Source organism: Pimephales promelas, chromosome 21 (assembly GCF_988280905.1).
Source record: "Pimephales promelas chromosome 21, fPimPro1.hap1.1, whole genome shotgun sequence".
NCBI classification, from domain to species: Eukaryota; Metazoa; Chordata; class Actinopteri; order Cypriniformes; family Leuciscidae; genus Pimephales; species Pimephales promelas.
Genome location: NC_142789.1, coordinates 16,061,824 through 16,088,298, shown reverse-complemented (window position 1 = coordinate 16,088,298; position 26,475 = coordinate 16,061,824). Strand labels below are relative to the sequence as shown.

General features: G+C 37.9%; 3 protein-coding genes across 4 annotated transcripts; 2 read left to right on the top strand and 1 right to left on the bottom strand.

Annotated features, from left to right (window-relative positions):
• The first annotated feature begins 423 nt into the window (after positions 1 to 423).
• qrich1 (glutamine-rich 1) lies at positions 424 to 10,993 on the top strand. 2 transcript variants are annotated; one of them, XM_039673459.2, is made up of 12 exons: positions 424 to 692; positions 1,883 to 2,159; positions 2,245 to 2,325; positions 4,759 to 4,884; positions 4,964 to 5,680; positions 5,844 to 5,997; positions 7,652 to 7,806; positions 7,900 to 8,014; positions 8,085 to 8,193; positions 8,270 to 8,421; positions 9,935 to 10,025; positions 10,113 to 10,993. In XM_039673459.2, exons 2-12 carry the CDS (start codon positions 1,911 to 1,913, stop codon positions 10,300 to 10,302), a joined length of 2,139 nt encoding a protein of 712 aa, XP_039529393.1. In that variant the 5' UTR covers positions 424 to 692; positions 1,883 to 1,910; the 3' UTR covers positions 10,303 to 10,993. The 2 variants fall into 2 exon arrangements, with proteins under 2 accessions (XP_039529393.1, XP_088981439.1); XM_089125313.1 differs by having other exon boundaries at positions 480 to 1,254.
• rpusd4 (RNA pseudouridine synthase D4) lies at positions 10,690 to 16,073 on the bottom strand. Its single transcript, XM_039673464.2, has 7 exons — positions 15,714 to 16,073; positions 15,450 to 15,615; positions 14,990 to 15,194; positions 14,703 to 14,796; positions 14,091 to 14,241; positions 13,861 to 13,958; positions 10,690 to 11,967 (listed from the first exon to the last, which is right to left on the bottom strand). The coding sequence occupies exons 1-7, from the start codon at positions 15,876 to 15,878 to the stop codon at positions 11,770 to 11,772; spliced, it is 1,077 nt and encodes a 358-aa protein (XP_039529398.2). The 5' UTR covers positions 15,879 to 16,073; the 3' UTR covers positions 10,690 to 11,769.
• twf2b (twinfilin actin-binding protein 2b) lies at positions 11,908 to 26,475 on the top strand. Its single transcript, XM_089125314.1, has 12 exons — positions 11,908 to 11,997; positions 17,537 to 17,840; positions 18,580 to 18,657; positions 20,572 to 20,750; positions 20,878 to 20,973; positions 21,590 to 21,694; positions 21,804 to 21,818; positions 21,901 to 21,942; positions 22,057 to 22,170; positions 24,348 to 24,498; positions 24,625 to 24,746; positions 26,070 to 26,475. Exons 2-12 carry the CDS (start codon positions 17,816 to 17,818, stop codon positions 26,235 to 26,237), a joined length of 1,095 nt encoding a protein of 364 aa, XP_088981440.1. The 5' UTR covers positions 11,908 to 11,997; positions 17,537 to 17,815; the 3' UTR covers positions 26,238 to 26,475.

Below are 26,475 nucleotides of genomic sequence, written 5' to 3'. Positions count from 1 at the left end.
TAATATTAGATAATATTAGAATCATCATATTATTATTCATTATAATTATCAGTGGCTACCTGGTTGAGTTCATATTAATACTACTCCTACTATTACTAATAACATTTTTTATATATTCATCATTGTTAGAAAAGGTGTATTAAATGCATTTATCAATCACTTTATTACTGTAGTATTACTTTACAATTTCTATTTAATAATTAAAATAGAATTGCTAAATATTGTATTTTTAAGTTGTCTAAATAATTATTATTTATGATTTTTTATTATCAAATTGTTCATTCTGTTTTGTTATACGTTAAGTGTTACAAATTCAATTGTTTCTCAGTTGATATTTGAGCAGAATGATTTTCTCCCAGCTCCATGATTTTCTTCTTCAACACTACAAACTTTATTTTTTTTAATTACTCATAAAGACATTGCATTTAAATTTAAATAGTCGCGATCCGGCATGATCTGGCAACACTGTGCTCCGCGTTCATGGCATAGTGAATGTGCGTGCGGCAGCAGTGGAGCCGGAAGGGGGAGCTGCGATTCCGTCCCCGCCTTCACGCTACAGGACAGCCCGGGGTCTCGCGCTGTCACAGCAGGCCTACTTCCGCCCGCACTATCGCAAACATCATTATTAAAAAAAATAACATTTACAGCCTTCCAAGCCGTCCAAGCAGCGCGTTTGTGTATTTTACAATACGGTAGGACATATTTGCATTCGGCCGCAGCGGGGTTTTAACCGTTTCATTTATGTGTGTAGCAGAATAAGCACACGTCACGACATAAATCGCACTTAAATAAATACAAATGTGTTTAAGTGCAAAAATAACGAGATATAGCGAAGCAAACGGACCTCACATGTGCACGGTCAGATTTAGTTGAGCTTTAGTGGGGTTTTTGTTTTTTGAACGGCGTGTTTTGGCGGAAATTGCTTTGGCTTTTATTTAAGGTAGCATGGGAGGATTAGCACGCGAGCTCACGCTAGCCATTCAACTGCGCGCGCGTTGCCGCATTTACTATGGGAATAACAGCTAATGTCACATAGCAGCATTTCATAAATATATTTTGATGCCGTAATTCAAGTTCTTTCACATTTTTTGTAGTTTCGAAGTTTCATTTGACAAAGGGTAGCGAGTTAGCATCGATGCTAGCATATTTTCTAGGCAAAAGCACTGACTGAATGGTCCAGAATGCGATTGACCATAAACAGAGCTAGTTTACAGTCACATCTTAATTATTCCTCGTGTCTCCGGATTCAAAAAGGTAACATTTGATTGTTCAGAATTTAGTTTGTGAGTTGAGAACAACCTCAATGCAACTAATTTATTTTGCTCGAGGGGGTCCAAAGTCCAGCAAGGTTAAAGGCTATTTCCATCTGAATGCTTAATACACAGAGCTCACTACTAAATCGCATAAAACATATTTTATTCACGAAACTTAAATTTATACAGGTCTATCTAAACTGTACAAGGATGCATGCAGATTTCATGTTTATGGTTGGATTGGGTGCTGGTGGGTTATTCAGAATTAAATTAGATCTACATCATGTGGAGAGATTGTTCTGAATACTTCGTATGCCGATGTAGAACTAGCAGTGATACAAAATATCTTATTACTATTTATTATCTGTATTGACTTTTTTTTAAACTTATAAGCTTTTTTCATGTTTATGTGCATGGTTGCTTTTGATCTGTGAATAAATGCGTTCATTAATAATCTTTGTAAACATAAATGCCAAAAATCATTAATAAATAGGGCTGTGTTATCCCAAAGAATGATAATGCTTTTAATTTAAGTGCTTCGAAGATCATGAGAAACATAAATGTGTTTTTTTTTTTTTTTTTGTAAAATTTTGTCTGTTATCATTTAAACCCCTTTAATTGTGTTGCAGGCTCCTGTGCAGGGTGGATTGACCTGTCATGAATGAGCCCATTGAAGGCGGTGCGATCTCGTTCGACGAGTATGTGCGGCAAAAGGCACGCACTATACCTCAGCACCGCATGAAAGAGTTTCTGGAGTCGCTGGCCTCCAAAGGCCCAGAGGTGCTGCAGGAGTTCAGTCAGCAGACCACTGGCACCACCACCACTATGGTGTACCAGCAGGGTGCCAACTGCATCTACACTGACAGCACAGAGGTGGCAGGGTCATTGTTGGAGCTGGCATGTCCGGTATGAATTGAATCACTTTTCCTTGTTTTAGTTGTGATATAAGAAGTTAAAAACTAAGTCACGTTTCTGTTTTATCTTTGCACAGGTGCAGGTGACGTCTACACAGATCTCCCCCCAGCTGGCTGCAGCTGTGCATCAAGCATCTGAACAGCAGATCCAAGTACAGGTATAACTGTCTTTTCTGCATCTTATCTACAGGGCAATTAGACAGGCAAACTGTGGTTGTTTGACTAAAGTCTGCATGAAACTCAAGTTGTGATAGTCTTTTTTTTCCCTTATTGTGACTAAGGGGGTTGACTGAAATTAAGTCACAATCTCAAACTTTGAATTAAAAAATGTAATCGTCAAAGCTGCCACGCCCCCATGTCACGTCCAGTCGGCGTGCCAAGCGGAAAAACACACGTGTTGAAGTCCCGCGAGTCAACCTCCTCTAACTTCGCTACAGCCAGTCAAAAGATAGCATGGCAACTGCAGATGTTGGAGACCCATTGACAGAACTTGAACCCCCTACTCTTTCATTGAAGTCGCCGGTGTGAATGGTTTTTTGGATTTCCAGTGAGTTATGTTGACAACGTTTCCTTCAATAAAGCCACCGTTTGCAAGCTCGTTTGCAAGAATCATCAAATAATATGATGATTCTTAAAAATTAAGCACAACAACAGTTTTTAACATTAAGAAATGTTTTTTTTGAACACTAAATCAGTTTTGTGTTCATTAAAGGAACACTCTGACTTTTTGGGACTTTAGCCTATTCACCTTACCCCCCAGAGTTAGATAAGTCCATACATACCTTTTTCATCTCCGTGCGTGCTATAAGTCTGTTTGACGCACCCACCGCTAGCCTAGCTTAGCACAAAGACTCGATGTGACTGGTTGCAGCTTTCATACTGATCCAAATGAGTGGCAAAATAACGCAAACGTTTTACTATTTACATGTTGTGATTTGTATAGTCACATAATGTACAAAAAAAAAAAGTCAAATGAGACACAGACATCTTTTAACCGTATAAAACCTGGGAACTATTCTCTGAAGGCGAAGCACTGCTAATTTGACGGCGTAATAACCGCATCACCGGAGACACGCCGTGGTAAGGAGCGGAGAGTTCGCTCGGTGTTTGGGTAACAGAGTCAGCAATTTATAAATAGTAAAGCGTAGTTTAGAGTCATGGGTTTTCGCTCTATTGTAAATAGCTGCGACAGTAAACAGGGGAGGTAATACCATGTTTCACAGAATTCCAACTAAAAACGCTGACTGGATGAAGAAATGGCTAACTTACTCTGGATATTTATCCAAACACACCTAAGATTATCAAGGGACATTATGTTTGCTCGGTACATTTCAATGAGGACGACTATTTTGAAAAAATGGAATTTGCCACACGGACCATAATGTGCTGAAGGATACGGCCATCCCATCGATAGCACAGACAGGACAAGTGGATCACCTGCGGCTGAGGTAAGTGTTCCGTTATGTTTTTAGATGACCTACTGTAACAGTGCCTTTAGACAGATCTAATGTAACGTCAGTGACACTATTATATGATTAGGGTATGAATATGTTTTTATCTTGATGCGGTGCGGACGCGCTTGGGAAAAAAAAAACGAGCGCGTTTACCGCGTTGAAGTTGCACCCTGCGCACGGCGCGCCTAGTAGCCTAAATTTGAAATAACCATGGAAATAACGAACTTGAGCGTGCAAAAGGGTACGATAGGCTGTGAGTTCATTGTGCAAAAACAATTTGTGCTATTACTTTCCCCTTATTCTATCCTATAGTAATGCAATACTGTATATTATATAGGCAAATGTATTTACTGTTGAATACATTTGGTTCAGCTAATAAATTGCATTTAAAATATATTGATTCCTGTAATAATAATTATTTATTCATGTGATATTTATAAATCTGGGTGCGTTTTTGGTTGGAAATCAATGAAACATGGTACTGTATTACCTGGTCTCCCCTGTTTATTGTCACAGCTCATACAATAAAGCAAACACCCATGATAAACCTTGCTTTTCTATCTAACGTTAGCAATTGCTGACTCTTTATTCCAACGCTGAGCGAAGCGAACTCTCTGCTCCTCGTCACGGTTCGTCTCAGGTGATTGTTATCACTCTGCCCAAGTAGCAGTGCTTCCCCTTCAGAAAATATAGTATTTATACGGTCAAAAGATGTCTGTGTCTCATATGGCCTTGATATTTGCACACTCTGTGACTATACAAACCACAACATGTAAATAGGAAAACGTTTGCGTTGTTTTGTCACTCATTTGGATTAGTATGAAAGCTGCAACCATTCACATCCAGTCTTTGTGCTAAGCTAGGCTAGCGGTGGGTGCGTCAAACAGACTTATAGCACGCACGGAGATGAAAAAGGTATGTATGGACTTATCTAACTCTGGGGGGTAAGGTGAATAGGCTAAAGTCCCAAAAAGTCGGAGTGTTCCTTTAAAAATATTTTTTTTTCGTTCACAACACCAATGTGCAAATTCTTCCGAAAAACAATGACATACACTGAAAAACATCTTACTCCTGGCCAGCGGGCCACCCTTCTTGTTGTTCCCTGCTGTAAATGCCTCTCCATTTCCTCATTGGCAGGTGCAGATCCAGGGTGAGCAGGGTCAGGTGCTTCAGGTGGCGTCTCCCACCCATCAGCAGCTACAAGGAATCACCACAACACAGCTGGTACAACAGGGAGAACTTACAGAGGAACAACACCAACAGGTAATGCACACCAAAACATGATCTACATGTTACAGTTATGCATTTTAGATTCATATTGTAACGTGGGTGTGTTTCTCAGATCCAGGCCCAGCTAGTGGCAGCGGTTGCCGGAGGCCAGCAGATTCAAATTCAGACTGTGGAGGCTCTTTCCCCGCCTCAGCAGCAGGGCTCCCCCAGGGAGGTGGATAGACGATCTGGAGCCTCACCTGCTGTCCTCCAGCCTGCGAAGAAACGCAAGGTGGACGTTCCGACAGTCGTGTCCTACTCGCTTCCTCAAGGGCAGCAGCTGGCTACTGTACTGGCCATCCCACAGGGCCAACAGCAGGGCTACTTGTCACTTCGACCAGATCTGCTGACCGTTGACAGCACTCATCTCTACAGTACCACCGGTACCATCACAGGCCCAGCCGGTGAGACCTGGACCATACCCGTGTACTCGAGTCCACAGCAGCAAGGCGTGGCCCACATTGCCATACCTCAGGAGGCCTACAGCACCGTGCAGGTACAGGCCTCGCATACTGATAAAGACAAAGACAAGATGATAATTGGTGCGTCTCAGGCTGGCGGAGCAGTGGCCGTTCCAGTGTCTGGCTCGGGATTGACCACTCAGGAGGAAGTTGTACATTCGCTGTTCCCAGCGCAGTTTATGAATGGAAACATTCACATCCCTGTAGCAGTGCAGACTGTAGGGGGCACTTACTCTGGGACAACGCAGGCCCTTCATATATGGGATCCGCAGCAACAGCATCAGCACATACAGGATGGGGAGGCTCAGGAACAACAGCTCCACCTACAGGTAAACACATTCTAGGAGGAATCCTGCATGCTTAAGTATTCATAGCTCCCTGGCCGTCTCAAGTAATTTTGCAGTTTTTGGTGATGTACATTTAGCCGTACTGAAAAATGGAGAAACCTTCTTTGGAAAAGTAATGTCAATGATGATGTTCTGTGTTTATCAGTCAGAGTCGGAGCCACAAGTGGAACCTCCTCCTGAGCTGATCCTCCCCAACACGCTGAAGCCTGAGGAAGGACTGGAGGTGTGGAGGCTTTGGGTTCAGCGCAAAAATGCTGAACTAGACAAGAATGAACAAAATAAGCTGGCACCTATTGGACGTGAGTTTGTTTCTGTCTTGAGCGAATCATGGCTAAATCTGGGTGATTATTTGTAATAGGGCTTCACAATTATTCTCAATGAAACCGCACGCGATTTGGCAAAGGCTGCGATTTATTTTATGCGCAGCATGGCTGATCTGTAGTAAAAGCTGCTCCTTCTGAGCGCCAGAAGGTGCTCTCGCACAGATGAAAAATTACTACGCACATCATTCCAGGAAATCCCTATCGGGCATCATCGCTGTAACTGAATAAGCAGAAGATTGAAATTAAATACGACTAATAAATATTTCTGTCTAAGATGCCACACAGAAGGATTGCTCAACTGTCGTTATGAAGTGAGTTTGGAGTAAAAGCATGTTTTTAAATGTTGTCGTTTGTTGGTTCATAATTCCTTCTCATGTTTGGACGCATGTTGCTTTTTAAAATGCACGTTGTAAGTGACTCAAACCCACAGTGCTTTCAGATGGAACAGTGTTTACAGAGCCATACATCAATAACAAGCTGCGCATAAAAAATAATCACAGCCATTTCGATTTCAAAATGTTGATAAGCCAAATTGGTATTATTGTGATTACATGGAAATTGCGATTAATCATGCAGTCCAAACTTGTATAAATGTTAGATTAATAGTCCAGTATTTTAAGTTGTCCGTACAATATATAACAATACAATATAAAGGGTATGATTTTACCCCTAAATTCAGAATATTGACTCAAAATGATAACTGCAAATCCACGTTTCCATGAGTCCTGCTTTTTCTGTGAATTGCAGCATATATGTTTTCTTATCTTTTCTGTAGCCTTTGGCAGTTTGTAAAAATATTCCTCAGATTTCTTGTCAAATCAATTTGTACTGTCAATCACAGAACTCTTTCCTTTTTTAGATGTCTTTCAGTCTTTTTGCCTCTGGGTGTAACCGCAGTCACTCCGGCAGACAGTGACATAATGTGCATATACCCTCTATTAATAGTTCTTTCTTAATGATTTGTTTTAGTTTTCATGGTCACTAGATTGTTTACGCATCTGTTTAAAATGTATTAATTTTTATAGTCACTATTTAATTTCTAATATATCTTAAAGTATAGAAAAAGTAAACTTGTAAAAAATGTTGTTTGCTGTTTTCATGTATAAAGATGAATAGTGTAATTCATGAATTAATCCAGCTAAGAACTGTAACTAGAAAACATGAAGAGAAATTAATTACTTTTATTCTGCAATAAATTGACCAAAGGTGACAGTAAACACATTCATGTTACAAAAGATATCAAATAAATGCTGTTTTTCTTTTGTTCTTTCTAGTCATCAGTTTCCTGAAAAAAATGTGACACAATATTAAGCAGCACAACTGTTTTCAACATTGATTAAATTAATGAATAACGTTTATTTTTTATTTTAATATATTTCCAAATCTAATTTTAAATTGTAATATTTCACAAAATAAGAAACTTTTCAACAACAGAAAAATAAACCTAACTAACCCCAAACTTTTGAACGGTTAAAACATATAAAATATTTTTTTTGTTGCAAAATTGCTTTACTTTTTTTTTTTTTTTTCCCTCAAGTCTTCAATTTCATTCCCTTAAACTTGTCCATAGCCAAAACGGAACTATTTTTGTCAAGCCTCTAGTGATGTTTATTAATATCTGTCTCTGCAGGTCGACAGCCACTGCGCTTCCAGGATGATCTTGTCTCAAGTTCAGTGGGCGAGTTGAACTTGGCTCTTTCTCTGATGACCCAAGAGTCTCGTGGGCTGGAGGGGGAGCCGTTTGAGCCCGATTCACTATACTACGTATTTTTATGTATACAGAAAGTATGTTGAATTTCTCCTTATGTAATGCCTTTTTGTTTTTACTGATTCTGTTGGATCTTAATAAGCCGATTTCCTTTTCTTGTTTACGCTTAGTACATGTTTGAGAATGGTAGGGTAGACGACATCTTCTCTGATCAGTACTACAGCCGGTTTTGTCAGTGTTTACACAAAATTCTCGAGGAGTGGAGGCCTAGTGTTCACCCTCTTGGTAAGAAGATTTGAAATCATCTGCTTTGGAGTCTTGTGGAGTGTATGCTAATTTTCATTGTATTTGCCAGGCTATATTATCCCAAGTCATGTGACAGAGGAGATGCTATGGGAGTGTAAGCAGCTGGGAGCTCATTCTCCATCCACTCTCCTTACTACACTGATGTACTTCAACACCAAGTGTGTCTCCTTCCATTCTCAATTCTTTCAGCATGTTGGCAGTGAGTGTTCAGGGCTAAATGTTGTCTCTGCATAGGTACTTCCACTTGACCACAGTTGAGCAGCATCTGAAAGTGGCCTTCTCCAAAGTGCTCAGACACACCAAGAAGAACCCCACCAACCCTAAAGACAAGAGCACCAGCATCCGCTACCTGAAAGGAGTCGGTCCCCATCATGTTGGACAGAAAGGTTAGCCATTAAATAAGGCTGGATATTGTCATGTTACAAGATAAATATTCATTTTAAACTGAAAGAGGCATTCCATAACCTTTTTGGGTTAAAAATGATCCAAAACAAATTTGAGCATGTACATCACCAGGCAGTGTTCAAAACTATCTGCTAGCTCGACTCAAAACGGTAAGCTTGTTTTTAATTCCAGTGGTACTGGTGGATTTCCATGGGAGATTTAAGCATGTCTTTGTGTCATTACGTCACATCTGTAAACACACATCTGTACGCAAAGGTGTCTCAGCTGGTAGGCTATATTGAAAAAAAAAAAAAGACTGCAACTGGACCCATGCGAAAACGAGGATAATATCGGAAGGACATTACATGTAGTAGTCATGCAATGCTGATGTTGTTAATATTAACAATTTGAAAACAAAGTATATTATGACATGATATAAGCGACAAATCAAGATGTTGGGTCTGAGAACTCACCATTGGCAGAGCTCAATCCTAGTGGCGGGATAATTGGTTGTCTTTCAAATTCCCTCTGCATGCAATAGGATAGCGCTACAACCAACCAGAGCGTTTTCCCACCAGCGGAGCTTGTTAATATATTAAACTTTTGCCGTATCTGGTCGACAAAACTATGAAAACATCTTCCTTTTTTAAGAATGACTTGAGTGTCGTTCTGAGCTTTCGCGGCCAAAGCCGATTTGAAAGACCACTGTTCGCCAGCAGAAGCAGCCGTTCTTAATTTTCAAGTAGCAGGAAACCGTCGCAACTGTCGTTATGTTAAGCCCACCCGCCGATTCTATACACGATGTGATTGGCCTGATTAGAGTTGGGTTTTTCCAGCTCGAAAGCCAACGGAGACCACCCCGGTTGCAAAATAAAATTTGCTGCTGCTACGGTGCATCTAGATTTCTAGGCCGAGGCAGAGTCCACGTAAAATGGATAATTCCGTGGATAACTACAATTGCAGATTTCGAACAGAGATGGCGACAAAGAGGAAAAACTATGGACTGCAGCTTTCTGCATGCTGACATTCTTATGATTGTCAATGTCAATGTCATGTTTATTTGTATAGCACATTTCCAAGGCCTAGGCCTACCAAAGTACTTCACAGTTAGAGCACTTGCATGATTAACAATACATGTTAATTTGTTATTTATTACTCCAGTTTTCAGTGTCACGTTATATTTCAGAAATCATTCTGATACGCAGATCAAGCAACATTTCTTATTATTATCAATGTTAAACAGTTGTGCTGCTTAATGTTTGTGGAAACTAGGGCTGTGCAGATAGATGATAGTATAGCGTATCAACAATAGTGAGAAAGATATCTGATGCCTTTGACGAGATGATAATGCATATAATATAATTGAAAAGATTGGTTAGAAATACTTTTGTTTGTGTGATGTGTAATTTTACTGTGAACAACTTTACTGGGAAAAGTTATAGAAAGTCATTTAGTCATGAATGCATTGGTCAAAAGCTGTGGGAAGTCATAAATCTTTTTTTTTTTTATTTCTAGTGACAGATGACATGTACGCAGAGCAGGCTGAGGACCCAGAGAACCCGCTGCGTTGTCCTATCAAGCTCTATGACTTTTACCTCTTTAAATGGTGAGCCATTGATTTGATCAAATATGTTTATTATAATGTAACTTTCCTAATTTTCCTCTCCCTAATTTTTCTGTTGTCTGTCATCAGCCCTCAGACTGCCAAGGGCCGTAATGACACGTATTACCTGACACCAGAGCCGGTTGTGGCACCAAACAGCCCTATTTGGTACTCCACTCAGCCAATCACGAGCGAGCAACTGGAGCACATGCTAACACGCATCATGATGGTGCGGGAAATCCAGGAGATAATCTCCATTGCGCAGGCCAATGTACACTGAGAGAAGAAGAGGGCCAACGAAAGAAATCAAGATGGAACGAGAGAAAACGGCTTTCTCCAGCTCTCCATCCTGCCATCATCCTCTCCTTTCTCAAAGAGACTGAATCAAGTTGCCTCTGCAGCCTCTCCTTATATTCATTCATGATTAAAAGGAAAAGGTGAGGTCCAAGAGGGGTTTCAATGAACTGGACATACGTACGGGCCTTTTTTGTTTTAGATACAGGAACCTATTTCTGTTTGTTCGCCTAATGACCATTGAAACGTATTTCCCTTGATGTGTGCATTTTCTCTTTCTGCCATGTATGTTACGCTCCATAGTACCTCTTCCCTCTGTCCTCTCTGTTTAATTTCTGAGCTGTAAGGATCTGGTGGTTTTTTGAGACCACAGGCTAGACTGAAGTCATTTTCGGCAGTGGACTGGAATATACTATGTGATTGTCAGGTGAATTCACATTTAAAAACATTGGCTCATCAATCTGTAACGCCTAACACAACCCCCGTTCACCCTCAGGAGCTTGCAGTAGCAGAGTTCACGTACCTGAGGAGTGTATTATACATGAAGACTTTTTGGTTCTGTTTTTATTTTTTTTATATATATACATGCATCTATGGTAACCTGATATGTATTGATATTATAGTGGTGCTGGAGAATTGAAGCCTGTCTTTTCAAACATGCTTTTTTGTACAGTGAATTATCTGTATGTGTCGTCTTTGACCCATTCGGTCACACAAACACATTCATGATACAGAAGCAGAACATATTTCACACTTGCACTAGTTCACAAAACTACTTTCAAACAGTGGTTTTAAACCAGCGGGCTTTAGTTAACTTCCAAAATCATCATTTATAATAGCGCCAAAATGGAGTTAAAATAAACTAAAACATCTAAAACTAAAGATTTCTTATTTTAATTCACCCTCTCAACAGTTTGTTTTTCTTTGACGTCTTAAACCTTGGATATAGGACGAAGGAATTTTAGAGAAATTAGTATATTTATAAAACATTTTATTGTATAAAATGTAGTCCTGTGGCCTTCAAATATTGTGGTGGAGAATGTGAGTCAAAAAGGTTGAGAACCAATGTTTTAAATCCTACATATGAATATCAATACAATGAATATTATGAAAATTGTAGTCAAAATTTGCTTAAGATTAAATTTAACAGTGTTTTTGTCAGCATGAGATGATAATGAAGGTGAAACAAATGTAAGGAGTAATTAATCTAATATTGGCAGATGGTAGATTTAGATGGACCTCTAGTTTGTGCAGTCATTCATTATTTACTCAAGTCTAACAGGTTGGGCAAAGATGTCATTTTTCTCCATAAATCTTTTCCAATGATCTTTTATTACAAAGTCTGAATCTGAAACCAAAACAACAACAAAATATCCGGTTTGTACATGACCTTTTCTACAAAGGAAAATCCAATGCAACTTTTCAAAAGTAGTTAATAGCTGTGTGATTCACTTCATTCTTTTTCTGGTAGTGGGATCTGTAGTCTCTTCAAGGAATTGGTGAAGTATTTAGGAAGGGGGCAGGACACTGTAATGTCGCCGTGACCTTTGACCCGTGGCAGAACGATCCTTCGGGAGTGCAGGTGAAGTGGGAGATATCGTGTTTTACTCTGGACCAGGCCCAGCCGTCGCAGTATGACCTCTGGCAGCTTCTGTAATCCGAAATATGAGACCCACATGTGGTAAGTCTTCAAATTTAACAATGAGTCATGTCTCAAGAAAACACTACACCACCTCTTGATTATTCATTATTAATGGTCCCCTGACATGGGGTTATTTGATTATTTTATAATGTTTCCTGGGTTGCCCTTATAAATGTTGGTATGTTTTTTTAGATCAAAAATAGTCATAATTTAGAAATAAAAGGCATTTTTCCTAGCCTGATTTTAGCCTCTGATTTGAACGCTCTATTTGAAGGGGGTGTCTGCTGTGGGATTCAGTCAGTGTAACCGGCCACTGCTTTGATTTGCTGACATGCTTGCGTATGAAATAGCTACATATTACACGTGAAACTCTCAAAAACTTTTACTACAGCTATTATAGCTATTTTACTTTTACAGCTATCGAGATTAACGAATCGTGAGAAGTTTTAAGTATTTCGATCTATTCCCATCACATAAAATGTTGCCGTGATGAGCATTGAGCAAGCAGATGGCAGTCTGTTGAAAGTGGAAAGATTGTTCTTTGATCGCTTTCTATATCATTTGTTCACAATTTAAAAATGAATATTTTCATCCTACTAAAAGAAATGATGTGAAGTTGATATTTTAGTCACTGTCTTGACTACACATCAGAAATCGTTGCTTGATCGGTTTATTTTAAGACGTTCATCGAGGCCAGCTCTGTATTGGCCCAAGTTGAGGAAACAGTCGTCGGTGAAATGTTTGGACCATACAAAACTCTTCCGTATGACGTCATAAGGAGTAGATTCAAGATCAGCCCGTCTGAGCTTTCATTTTCTCAAAGGCAGAGAAAGATAACAAAATTTCTAGCCACTGGGGGACCATATACAGGCTAGGGGAACTCATAATAATGTTAAAAAACCTCAGAAAGTGAAAATTTCATGTCAGGGGACCTTTAACACAACACTCACTATGTTCATAATACTCTTGTAAAAGCTGGCCCATGATTTAACATGGTTGTGGCCCACTGTGGTTGTGTGCCAACAAGCTTGGATTATGCAACTGTTAATTAAAATATATGTGGTTTAAATGCTTTTTAATCTGGAAATACACTACCGTTCAAAAGTTTGGGGTCAGTAAGATTTTTTTGTAAGGGATAGTTAAAAGTAAAATAGTTCGCTTAAAAATGTATCATTTACTCACCCTCAAGTTGTTCTAAACCTGTATGAGTTTCTTTGTTGTGTTTAATAAAATCAAATCATTTGAAGAATATAGGTAATCAAACTGTTGCTAGACTCCATTGACTTCCATACTATAAAAATACTATGGAAGTCAAACGGTTTGGTTAGTGACATTCTTCAAAATAGCTTTTGTGTTCAACTGAAGAAAAAAATGGTACAGGTTGTGAACAACTATTCCTTTAAATTACTCAAAAAAGACAGTAAAGGCATTAATAAATAATGTTACAAAAAATTCTATTTAAAAAAAATGCTCTTTTTTCGAAATTTTTATTCATCAAAGAATCCTGAAAAAATGTATTGCGGTTTCCACAAAAATATTGAGCAGCACAACTGTTGACAACATTGAAAATAATAGGAAATATTTCTTAAGCAGCAAATCGGCATATCAGAATGATTTCTGAAAGATCATGTGACATTTAAGACTGGAGTAATGGGTGGGTGATGAATTCAGATTTGCAATGACAGGAAGAAATTAAATTTTAAATATTTTATATATATGAACAGTTATTTAAAAATTTTTCACTGTTTTTTAATCAAATAAATGCAGCCTTGGTGAGACTTCTTTCAAAAACATTAAAAAAATCTTACCGACCACAAACTGTTGAATGGTAGAGCAGATTTGATTATCATTCAAGGAAGTAGTGCTACAACACTTGCTCTAACATTGTTATATGTATCATACCTGGGGTGCTAGTTTTTCCCAGTGAGCATATTTATGGTCTCCGAGAATGGGGCAGGTCAAAGCAAGAGCCATGTGCACTCGAAGTTGGTTTTTTACACCTAAAACAAACATTAAAAGAGGTTCTAGTCATCATATGCTTACATTTCTTCATTTAAATAAATAAAAAAAATAATAATTCAGAATAACGTTCCGAGTCGGATATGCTTTCACACGTCATGGTCGGTCAGTACCTGTGACGGGCTGCAGTTCCACCAAGCTGCAGCCACTGGTGCTGTCCAGAACCCGATACCGTGTGACTGCACTTTCTGCCTGCCGATGAGCTCTCACCCTGGTCAGTCCATCTCCCTCCTCGTTCACTTTAAACAATGGGCTCAGACCCATCTGAGCAGAATAAACATTATACTTCACAATAATTAAGATACTATTCTTTATAATACCTATATATGTACCTTTGTCTGGTTTTCAAATACTTTTTTGCTTCATATAAAACTTTGTAATTTTGTGATTCACTTCGTAACTGGTTATAACACTTTAACAAATACTTTAAAAAATGCCTATGGAAAACAATATATGGAAAAATACTTCCGGAACCAGTGCTGCTCAAGCCCTCGATTGGCTGCAAGCTCACATTCACATCTGCCTCCCTCCAATCATCATCCAATGGATAGAACCAAGCCCCACCCTACATTTTAATATTTTTTCACTACTCCGTCACAATACAGATTTTTTAAAAAAAATCTTATATTACTTCTGGACTGTAATAAATCAAATTTGTTTTTTAAGCAGTCTTTAAAAACAGGTTACAATAGGAAATTGTTTTTATTAATACAATGTTATATTACCTTAAAATGCGGCTGTGGTCCCATGACCTCCTTCTCTATAATGGGAATGTCAATCACTCCCTCGGATGGAACAGGCACACCTACAGTGACTGCCCTGAACAAAATAATATGTTTAGGTTACATGGGACATGGGAAACAATTGAAAATAAGGAAAAAATGTTGCACTAGAAGTTGATGAGATGCTACACTGCCTTACTATCAAATTAGCCTTTCAGAAAACTATTATTCTAAATTGCATTCAACTAAGACAAGCAACAACAGCAAAAAGGTTTTAAAGTTTAACTTACAAGAATGTCCTTTCCACTTTGTGTGATCTAATGAGCGTTTGTACATGTTCTGCTGCTTCCTCTGTTTTAGCCAGGATCAAAACTCCAGTATATTCCTTTTCCAGACTGTGGCAAAAGTGCAATGGTGATCCTGCCTGCATGCCATCAGTTATCTTGGCCAGCAAAGGCAGACACTCTGAAATGCTGTTTCTGATTCCACTTACATCTATAAGAATTGAGCAGGCAAATTAAGGATTATACGTCTTCAACACTGCATTAGCTGATATGAAATGTTTTTTTTTCATACTTGTATTTTTATATAGAGCTAAATTAAATTGTGCATAAAATTAAAATTGAATATTATCTAATGCCATAAAATCCCATCAATATATAAAATAACATTACAAAATAATAAAAATGTTTTCAATAAATAACAATGAAACATAATATAGTACATTATAAAAAAAAGTCAAATACTCACTATGCAAAGGCACACCATATGGTTTATTTATGGCGATTATGTGTTGGTCTTCATAAAGCATGCTCCTGTAAAGAGCTTTTGCGAGGACACTAGGGTGAATAGTCTGCAGTTGTTGAGAGAACTGTTTGAGTTCATTCACTCTGTTCTGTAGAGGTGACACCGGAACCTTTGGAGTGGAACGAAAAAAGACGGAACCTAAATGGTTGGACACAGAAACTCACTTTAGTCTAAACAGAAAATACATGCATAAACAACGAAGCCAACCTCATTTTTGTTATCTATCCGTTTTTCTTGTTCACTCCGGAGTCTGCTCGCGATATCTGCTGCTTTCAGTCCGGTTTTCCGGCTAGAAGCGAGGGTCTCGGTCTTTGAAGCTGTGGCGTACGCTCTCTTGAGCATCGTATATGTCACCTCACGTGCGTGTCGCATTTTCACAGATCAGCAGTTCAAAAGTAACTCTCTTTCTAAAAACCCGCGCCCTGAGATCTTACATAATTCATTGCTGTATACATCCGATTAAAAATTCGAGAATGACAGCTAAAGCCGAGTAATCAAGTGAACAATAAACACATACGTAACACATGAGCAAGAAGAAGCAATGCACAACAGTTCAAAATAAAAGTCGCTATAGTCAGAGGTGTTTCAAATGTTTTTGATTCACTGAAATCAGCTCAGTAATTCGTTCCGGAATCTAATTATACTGGTTGATCCATTAAAAATAAGATCCTCAAAAGAGTCATTTGTTCTAGATAAGATTTCGATTCAATAAGAAAAAAAAAAATAGGTTGGTGCTGTTTGCCATATTCAATTCATGAATCTTCCCTCAGATCAATTTGTAACTGCATTAAATAAATATTTAAACCCTCTGCAAACGACAAAGTATGCTTCTGAGCCATTTGTCCAATTTCGATTCACCCCAAGGAAAAAAAGCATTAGAGTGGTGGATTAGCCTACATGTAGGCTACATTAGTACAGTATAAAATAAAAGTTATTGGGCAAAATAAATTATATTACTTAAAAATACCAAACTAACAAAGCTATTGACTTATAGGCTATATTTTACTCACAAAATGTTTTGATTCACAAAAATTGGATCATAGGAGTCATTCATTTCAAGAATCAGACTACACTGATTTTCTAATTCACCAAAAATAACCACTCATACGAGTAATAAAAACATGGAACTGGTTCTGAATGTGTTTTTCAGCACTAATTGTCAGTAAATAATTGCAAAATGCAGCCTATCATAATATAAACAGTAGCCTATTGGCTATCTTTTAGTTTGTCATTATGCGTTATATGCTAAAAAAAAAAAGAGCTGAGATGAAAAACAGGACAAATTCCTTCTAAATATTATTTAGCAATGCATAAAAACCAGTCTGTAGTTAATTTTGAAATAAAAAGCATGTGGTGTGTGAAGAAGAAAGAGAATCTATGTGTGCAGAGCATCTTTGGAGGGAGGGCTGCATTGAATAATGAATAATGGCTGGGTTTGTGCTCACAGCTGAGTGAATTAAACATGAAGCCAACACTAGCAAACTCACAGGTATGTTCTCTCTCTTTCTGTCTTTATACACATAAGTATTATCAGATTGAAGCCTTTTTGTCCGTTAGATGCCCAGACAAAAGAAACCCACCCCCTGAAAAACTTTTTAAAGACTTAATACCTTTTCCTTCAATCAAATCTCATAAACCTCATGTAAAATCACAAAGACTGGCAGAGGTGCTTTACCATCTGAAATGGCTTTCGGGTAGCTGGTTAGGTCGTCTAAATGAACAGCCTGTCCTGCTGGTTGGGGGTCAGCAGCCGCCTGCACGGTATCTCATGTCAGCCCTGTGGAATTTGAGCTCCCACAGGCCGCTGGTTTATATGCTCCTATCAGGTCCTTGATGAGTGTGAGTGATAATGTGCCATTTCTTTTCACAAATGGAGCGTTGCATAACTGCTTGTAGAAGAGCGAGACAGATAGATAATGTCCAGACTCTCACTTACAATACATTTTATTTCACACGAGAGCAAACCTACAGCATTATAATGCAGCTCATCACAGGTAACAGATGTTGTCATCCACTTTATACCCCATTAGGGCCACCGGTGATGGGTGAATAATACTAGATGGGTGGTGTGCTGGAACCCATCCCCTGACAGGTGTAATATTAGGCTACACATCGTCCTCAGTTCCGCAGATCGAGTTTCAAACAGGATTCCCCAGGTAAGATGCTTAAGGGGCGTTGATGTCATTATACGGAAGTGAGTTGGACCACACTGCTGGGCACAGATAGCAGTGCCACTGAAGACAATAGGAGGACAACGTGGGAGTTTCAACAGGAATTCGGACTGAGCTGGAGCATCACCGGGACTTGGGATGTCGCATCAGACTGGTATCCATGGTAAGCACAAGCAAATCTTTATTTCAATGCCCCGCAGCCCAAATGGATTTATAATATTCGAGTAAAACCACTTTATATTTTATTACTCTTCTCCTTTTAGTGATTGGGAAGCATTAATCTGTAATTTTTAGTTAGAAGTGCAATATGAACAAAGAAGATGTTTGGAATGACACCTGTAAAAGCTCTAGATAAAACAATAGTCTAGTGCATCAAAACCTTGCGTTAACCTTTCTCAGATTTCCTTGGAGTCTATGTGCAAATGTACACATTTGAAGGCAAAGGGAATTGAATTACCTATTAAAAAACAAAACTTTAAATTGCCTAACTCTTGGTTTTAGCAAACAGACATTTGGTTACAGGGTATAGTCATTTAGTGGTATGTAATTATATTGGAGTGATCATATTAGACTGTGTTTTATGTGAATGATGATGGGAGGTAATTTAAGCTTACGGGCGGAAGCGCCGCTCCTCATCCATCTCACCTGCACCTACATCATTTATGAGTCCTGATGCCCCGTTGCCATGGTGAGGCCAAGAATGAGGCACAGGCCACACAGTGTGGAAGCAGTGTAACATTTCCTTTGTTTCAGTCAATTTTCTTTTTTTAAAAGTCCTCCAGTCGTATGTAAGAATTTATAAAATATGATTTTCATTTTCGTTGTCAGTATTATAATAACTCTCAGTTTTAACCACTTTGTATTTTCCATGCTGTATTGTCATACCTCTCTGCTGAAACCAGCATCTCCAGACTTGAGAGAGTTCCTCGTGAAGGCGAGAAGAGGAGCTGTCAGAGTGATGAAGATTGTAATAAGGAGCGGTGAGTAGGAGCATTTGTTTGTGAGAACTTCTATTTAAATACAATGAGGAGGGTTTTGGTTTGAGCTTTTATTTTTAATTTATGAATGTCATTGCATTAGATAAAATATCAAAACCATCTACAAGCAACAAATTATGCTAGACCTTTTTTGCAAGGTAATTTTAGTGGATGAATCAATGAAGTTAATACCCTTGTGAAAAATAAAAGGTTGAAATTACTCTTTAAAGTTTATATATTTTACATGTTCTACATTGCAACTTAATGAGACAATAGAAGTCATTAGGAAGTTACATTAACCCCTGGTTATACAGATTAGGCTTCCCAGACTAAAATATATGTTTGAGCTGTTTTAACTGAAAGTGACTTGCACTGGTATATTTTAAAACATGTCAGTGTCATTGTTTTGTCTTAAGATTAACACCAATAATGTTTTTTTTTTTTTTTTTTTCTGAGGCACATTTATGAAAACTTCTTATGGTCTAATCCTGGCTTAATTTAAAGGGATACTCCACTTTTTTGGGAAATAGGCTCATTTTACAACTCGCTCAGAGTTAAACATTTTACTGTTTTCTAATCCATTCAGCAGATTTTCTGATATTTGGAAGAATATCAGTAACCAGACAGTTTCTGGTCTCATTGACTTCCATAGTATATTTTTCATCCTACTATATGGAAGTCAATGAGACCAGAAACTGTCTGGTTACTGATAGTCTTCTAAATATCAGAAAATCCGCTGAATTGTTTCGAATGATCCTAGTTGTAAAATGATCCTATTTCCAAAAAAAAGTAGAGTATCCCTTTAAGCACAACTGTGAAACCAGATCAATAAAGATGTACTTACTTAGTCCTACTTAAGAGGGTCAAAAAGTCTGAAGTTCAGATAATTGCATTTTTTATTTATTAAAATGCAGTGAAAATTGGCAAGAAACAGAAGTTGCACTTGTCTTTTCTTTCCTATTGTGACGGTTATCTTATTGAAACGAATTCTCAAACAAGAAAAAATGTAGGGCGGGATTTTATTGTGTTAATCGGGAATTGATTGGATCTTTGGATGGTTGTAGTTTGCTATTGGTCGATCAAATGTGAGTGACAGTGCCTTCGGACCAGTAAACACATCATTAGAGAAAAGTGCAAGTGGGAGGGAAAGTTATTTTGATTTAATATTACGGCACCTGAATTAAAAAAATAATGATGAATCATTTACAATAAATATGACAATATTCCATAATAAAACAAAACAAGAATTTTCATTTCAGATAGAAAGTTTTCAGTTTTAATTCCATTGTCATTTTAACATGCAATTAAGTGTCCGGAAACATACATTCAGTTAATTCTTTTAAAGCATATTATATCAGTAATAATAAGTACTCTTTTTAGGAATCACACTTAAGTGTAAGTCTTTTTCACAACTCATGATTACACAAACACGTGTTCATCACAGATTGTTTTATCATTTAAAACTAAACAACATTTGTGAGATGTTTTGTTTAAAACGTGTGCTTTCATATCTTTCTTTTATAATAAATGGCACTAGTTTTGATGTTTTTCGTATACTGCAAAAAACATATACAGTATGTACAGTATATACAGTATATAGGCTATATATATAGGCTATATATATATATATATATATATGTGTGTGTGTGTGTGTGTGTGTTTGTGTGTGTATACATACACACACACACATTTTTAAGAGTAACAGCTTAACAAATATATTTTAGTCACTTGCTGACCCAAAATAATGTCAAGTAAAAGGCGAAGATAAATTGGACTGTGGAATGTTATACATGCAGTGTGTGATAACAGTGGCACCATGCTGTTTTTGGACCCAGACTGATAGTCAGTGCATTTATCTGGGGCTACTGCAAGTAGTCAAGGTGTGTATGTGTGTGTATCTGTCTGTGTGTGTTTCAGAGCAGCTGGTGTTGGGAGGGTGCAGAGAGGTTTCTCAGAGCTGGGATCAGGACTATGACGCATGTGTCCTGCCCATGCTGGACGGCCTAGAACCCTGCTATATCCTTTTCCGCCTCGACTCACTGAACCAGCTGGGATATGAGTGGCTGTTTATCTCCTGGTCGCCAGACCAGTCACCAGTAAGTAGAAAACACATGATAAAGTGAAATGTGTGCACAAGCTCTCACCATCTCACTCTATGCCCCTCGGGTTTAAAATACTGTGAATTACCCTTCTGAGTGACACCGTTCATTCTACACCACACAGGTGAGGTTAAAGATGGTGTATGCTGCTACCAGAGCCACACTGAAGAAAGAGTTCGGGGGAAGTCACATAAATGATGAACTGTTCGGAACAGTCCAGGTGTGTAGACGGGTTTGCTTGGCATGATTTTATTTGATAATTTTACCTGTATTATCTATAAACTAGTAATCAAGGGTGCTTCTACTACAACAGCTGAGGGAGTGACGGTTTATTGACTGAATCCTTCTAATTTTTTAATTCCATTTCCAATCAATCTATCTGTGTTTTCCCTTGGAAATGCTATCACGGTCGTAAATTTCCTTTTGGGAATGCAAAAATCATACCTAAAATTGACAAATCAAAATCAAGTAAACCAGAGAGTTCATCATTATGTGATGCCTGAATGTCACTACTGACAAATCAGAATAGAACTATAAGAGTTATGTGAAACAAATGATTTAATATGATCTAATAATTTGATATGGCTCCATGAAGAACCTTTAACATGCCACAAATGGTTCTTTACAGTGGAAAACGTTTAGAATCTTAAAATGTTCTTCACATTAAGAAAATAAACCTCTTGGAGACTTTATTTAAGAGTTTCGATTTTATTAGTGATCAAATTGTGATTTTTCTTTTTTTACTGGGTTTACAACAGTAAACCTACTCACCTTTGCTCACTCACCTGAGCAAAAGTGAGAGAATATGATGAACTGTTTACTGTTGTGAACTGCAGGAAGACATCTGTTTCCAAGGTTATCTACGACATCTGTCCTCCTCCTCCATCCCGGCCCCCCTCACCACTGCTGAGCAACAACTCCATCAGATTAAAATAACTGAGGTGAGGAAGGCCCGAAATGTGTAAATCGCAGCATACCAAAACTGAATATCTGTTTGTCTGACTTTACTGTCTAATAAATTAATGTATTGCTTAACAATGCACCTAACAGGACAGAGTGGCACGGGTAAGTGTCCTGTGATTCATTTTGTTTTCAAGTTTGTACTACTAAGTGGATTTACACTAAACTTTTATACTTTTCTATTTAGGATGAACGAAGACGAGTAGCCACTGTTAGTGGACAAGCAAAGGTAGACTCAGCTCTCTAATCATTAAAATATTATTAGAAATATTGATGTTACAGAGTAAAAATATAAACTATTTTTATAAATAATAGCATGTGTGTGTGTGTGTGTGTGTCTTAGATCAGCGTGGAGTGTAAAAATCCGACTTTACAGGGTTTGGCGTTCCCATTGCAAGAGGAGGCTAAACATGCTTTACAGCAACTTAAACACAAACGCATTAATTACATTCAACTAGTAAGTCCCACACACATACACTATACACACATGTATTTATTACACACGTATGTAGGTTTAAAAGCAAAATGTTTAGACTGCCACTTGTACACTCACCTGGATTATTAGGAACACCTGTTCAATTTCTCATTAATGCAATTATCTAATCAACCAATCACATGGCAGTTGCTTCAATGCATTTAGGGGTGTGGTCCTGGTCAAGACAATCTCCTGAACTCCAAACTGAATGTCGGAATTAGAAAGAAAGGGGATTTAAGCTAATTTGAGCGTGGCATGGTTGTTGGTGTCAGACGGGCCGGTCTGAGTATTTCACAATCTGCTCAGTTACTGGGATTTTCACACACAACCATTTCTAGGGTTTACAAAGAATGGAAAAACATCCAGTAAGCAGCAGTCCTGTGGGCGAAAATGCCTTGTTGTTGCTAGAGGTCAAAGGAGAATGGGCCGACTGATTCAAGCTGATAGAAGAGCAACTTTGACTGAAATAACCACTCGTTACAACTGAGGTATGCAGCAAAGCATTTGTGAAGATCATGGCCGAGACGTCAAATTCCACTTGGCGCAGCCCGTTATCAGCTGTCAATCAAAGTTAACTGCCCTTATTTGTCATACATTTTATATCTAAACTAACGAGTTAGAAAAAAAATCACCCCCCTCACAGTTGTCAGGCACGCGGAACATATTGAAGATTACAATAAAAGTCTATGGGACCAAACTGTAAAAACACGAATTTATGCTGTGAAAACGGACATTTTAACTTGGGGTATGTGGACATTTGCTCCCTTTTGGGACTGGCCTCTAGTGGATTTTCAATGTATTGCAGTTTTTCGCACTTCCGGGTTGGCTTCATTTTTCAGATTAGAATGTTGCCGCTTGGGTACCACTCATATCCACCACAAATAGGAAAAAGAGGCTACAATTTGCAAGAGCTCACCAAAATTGGACAGTTGAAGACTAGAAAAATGTTGTCTGGTCTGATGAGTCTCGATTTCTGTTGAGACATTCAGATGGTAGAGTCAGAATTTGGCGTAAACAGAATGAGAACATGGATCCATCATGGCTTCTTACCACTGTGCAGGCTGATGGTGGTGATGTAATGGTGTGGGCGATGTTTTCTTGGCACACTTTAGGCCACAAAGCTTGAATTATTTCAAATTCAAGTTTCTTGAACAAGACAATGAGTTCACTGTACTAAAATGCCCCCCACAGTCGCCAGATCTCAACCCAATAGAGCATCTTTGGGATGTGGTGGAATGGGAGTCTCGTGCCCTGGATGTGCATCCCACAAATCTCCATCAACTGCAAGATGCTATCCTATCAATTTGGGCCAACATGTCTAAAGAATGCTTTCAGCACCTTGTTGAATCAATGCCACGTAGAATTAAGGCAGTTCTGAAGGCGAAAGGGGGTCAACCACAGAATTAGTATGGTGTTCCTAATAATCCTTTAGGTCAGTTTATACTTCTAACAGTGGAGGTTACACTGTATAAGCACATAATGCATTCTGCAATGGATTGCTTTTTCATAATGCTGGCATTGAATAGGCTGTTTATTTTGCAGATTTTAAAAACAGGATTCTCTGCATAATATTACATTTTCGAATAAATTAGTAAACAATACACCTAAATTCAAAATTAGGTGCATAATGCATTAAGCTTATATAGCATTGAAAAGTTCGGTTCGGTGAGGGGTTCGGTAAGATTTTTTAAAATGTTATGCTCAACAAGGCTGCTTTTATTTGACCAAAAATACAGTAATATTTTAAAATATTATTACAATCTAAAAAAGTGGTTTTCTGTTTTAATATATTTTAAAATGTAATTTATTCCTGTGGTGTCAAAGCTGAATTTTCAGCTGCTATTTCTTCAGTTTTTCATTTTAATATGCTTATTTTGAGCTCAAGAAACATTTCTTATGATTATTAATGTTGAAAACAGTTTTTCATGATCCTTTGGTACAAAAAGAACAGAGAAAACTTGTAACATTATAAAAACTGCAACATTTGATCAATTTAATGCATCCTTGCTAAGTGAAATTAATTTCTTTAAAAAATTAATAAATAAAACTTTTAAATAGTTGTGTTCATTATTTTCTTTACTACAAAGAATATTGAGCCTGCACTTTATATCATCTTCATAAGCCCATCACAAAGCACTTTTTTTTATATCATCTTTAAGAGACTGGACACCGAACGAGAGACAATTGAGCTGGTCCACACTAGTCCTACAGAGACCAAAGAGCTGCCAAGCAGAATCCCCACTGATGCCCCACGATACCACTTCTTCCTGTACAAACACAACCATCAAGGACAGGCACTGGAAGCTGTAGGTTAGTGTCAAGTTATTAATTCAACCTTTTTTTCTGACAATTTCACAATAAGCTGAGTTGGCTTCTTATGATTAGTAATGATTCTACAAAGCTAATGTCATGTTTGTGCTTGAATATGTGGACCAGTTTTCATCTACTCCATGCCCGGGTATAGTTGTAGCATCAAAGAAAGGATGCTTTACTCCAGCTGTAAGAATCGACTGCTCGATGAGGTAGAGAGAGACTATCACATAGAGATCGCCAAAAAGGTATCTATCTATCTATCTATCTATCTATCTATCTATCTATCTATCTATCTATCTATCTATCTATCTATCTATCTATCTATCTATCTATCTATCTATCTATCTATCTATCTATCTATCTATCTATCTATCTATCTATCCATCCATCCATCCATCCATCCATCCATCCATCCATCCATCCATCCATCCATCCATCCATCCATCCATCCATCCATCCATCCATCCATCCATCCATCCATCCATCCATCCATCCATCCATCCATCCATCCATCCATCCATCCATCCATCCATCCATCCATCCATCCATCCATCCATCCATCCATCCATCCATCCATCCATCCATCCATCCATCCATCCATCCATCCATCCATCCATCCATCCATCCATCTTAACTTTTATTACGAAATTGCAATTGGCCGCAACTGTGGTTATTCATCCATATTCAATGATCCATCTATAATCAAGTAAGAATATAATGAGCTGAATATGGCTGAATTGACAGTTTAACAATATCCATTACCACGTTTCAGGATATTGGTTTCAAGTGAACATGGTATGACTTTCAAAGTGAGAACATGATGTGCCTGTGGTTAACAGGTTACTTTGCACAGTTTGTGCTTGAGATTTCATGAGCTTAGAATTATAAGGTTCTATCTCCGTTTAGGGTAGTTCTGAGATATTGAGCATCAAAGTTTTTTCATCCCAGCTGGCAAAACTGTTATGTAGTATAATCTTCTATTATAGCTTTATCTATTAATCTTTCTTTTTTTTTTTTTTTTTACAAAAATAACACCACACAGGCATTAATAAACACCTAATGGATCAGATTATGTCAAACTCAATTTCAACCAAAAGTGGAGATAGAACCTTATAATTCTAAGCTCACGATTTCATTAATGAGAAACACTCCACTTTATCCTTTCATCAGTAAATTTTTAAAAGCTTAGAAAATGTTACTTTTAAATTCTTAAAAACAGTTAATGTGAGCGCTTATGTTTATGTTGTTGGCTACGATACATTTTAAAAGTAAAACCTACATTAGTGAATATATGCTAAAAAAAATACAAACTATTGAAACATTTGTTATTATTATCAGCTACGGTTTTGCTGCTTAATATTTTAACCCATGATACATCATTTTCAGGATTCTTTGATCAATAAAGTTCAAAAGAACAGCATTTATTTGCAACATATCTTTTGTATAAATGTCTTTTGTGCTCTCAGTTGAATGCATACTTGCTGAATAGAAGTATTAATCAAATCAAATCTAATCAAATGCATATATTCATGCACATTTCAGTTAATATATTTATGTGTCATGTGTAGATGGAGATTGATAGTGGAGAGGGGCTGACGGAGGATTTCCTGTATGAAGAGGTGTACCCGATGCAGCATGCTCTGAAACAAGCCTTCACCAAGCCAAGGGGCCCTACAGGGAAACGAGGGAACAAGCGTCTAATCAGAGGAGCGGGAGAGAATGGAGATGAGAGCTAGATTTTTACAGTCGACAAATGTAAAATGACACCAGATACACATGTTTAATTTCAACCTCAATGACCTGTAGCCTCTTTTCATTTCATTGTTATTATTATTTTTTATGTTAGATTTTAACAAGTCTTCTTTCACTCTGAAACTCATTCTCACACGGTTGTCAAGGCCACATAAATGTGTTGTTTAGGTGATGATTTTTATGTTATAATTAAAATAAAATCTATTAATCTGTCTTATTAAA

Bases quoted from the DNA above. Each gene is read 5' to 3' on its own strand.
- rpusd4 (XM_039673464.2), bottom strand. From the start codon at position 15,878: ATGCGACACGCACGTGAGGTGACATATACGATGCTCAAGAGAGCGTAC. The intron at 15,616-15,713 runs GTTGGCTTCGTT...TCCACTCCAAAG, and splicing joins GGATAGATAACAAAAATGAG to GTTCCGGTGTCACCTCTACA. The intron at 14,242-14,702 runs GTAATATAACAT...TATTCTGCTCAG, and splicing joins GACCACAGCCGCATTTTAAG to ATGGGTCTGAGCCCATTGTT.
- twf2b (XM_089125314.1), top strand. From the start codon at position 17,816: ATGTCGCATCAGACTGGTATCCATG. The intron at 21,943-22,056 runs GTAGACTCAGCT...TGTGTGTCTTAG, and splicing joins CTGTTAGTGGACAAGCAAAG to ATCAGCGTGGAGTGTAAAAA. The intron at 24,499-24,624 runs GTTAGTGTCAAG...TATGTGGACCAG, and splicing joins ACAGGCACTGGAAGCTGTAG to TTTTCATCTACTCCATGCCC.
- qrich1 (XM_039673459.2), top strand. From the start codon at position 1,911: ATGAATGAGCCCATTGAAGGCGGTGCGATCTCGTTCGACGAGTATGTG. The intron at 5,681-5,843 runs GTAAACACATTC...TGTGTTTATCAG, and splicing joins AACAACAGCTCCACCTACAG to TCAGAGTCGGAGCCACAAGT. The intron at 8,015-8,084 runs GTAAGAAGATTT...TGTATTTGCCAG, and splicing joins GCCTAGTGTTCACCCTCTTG to GCTATATTATCCCAAGTCAT.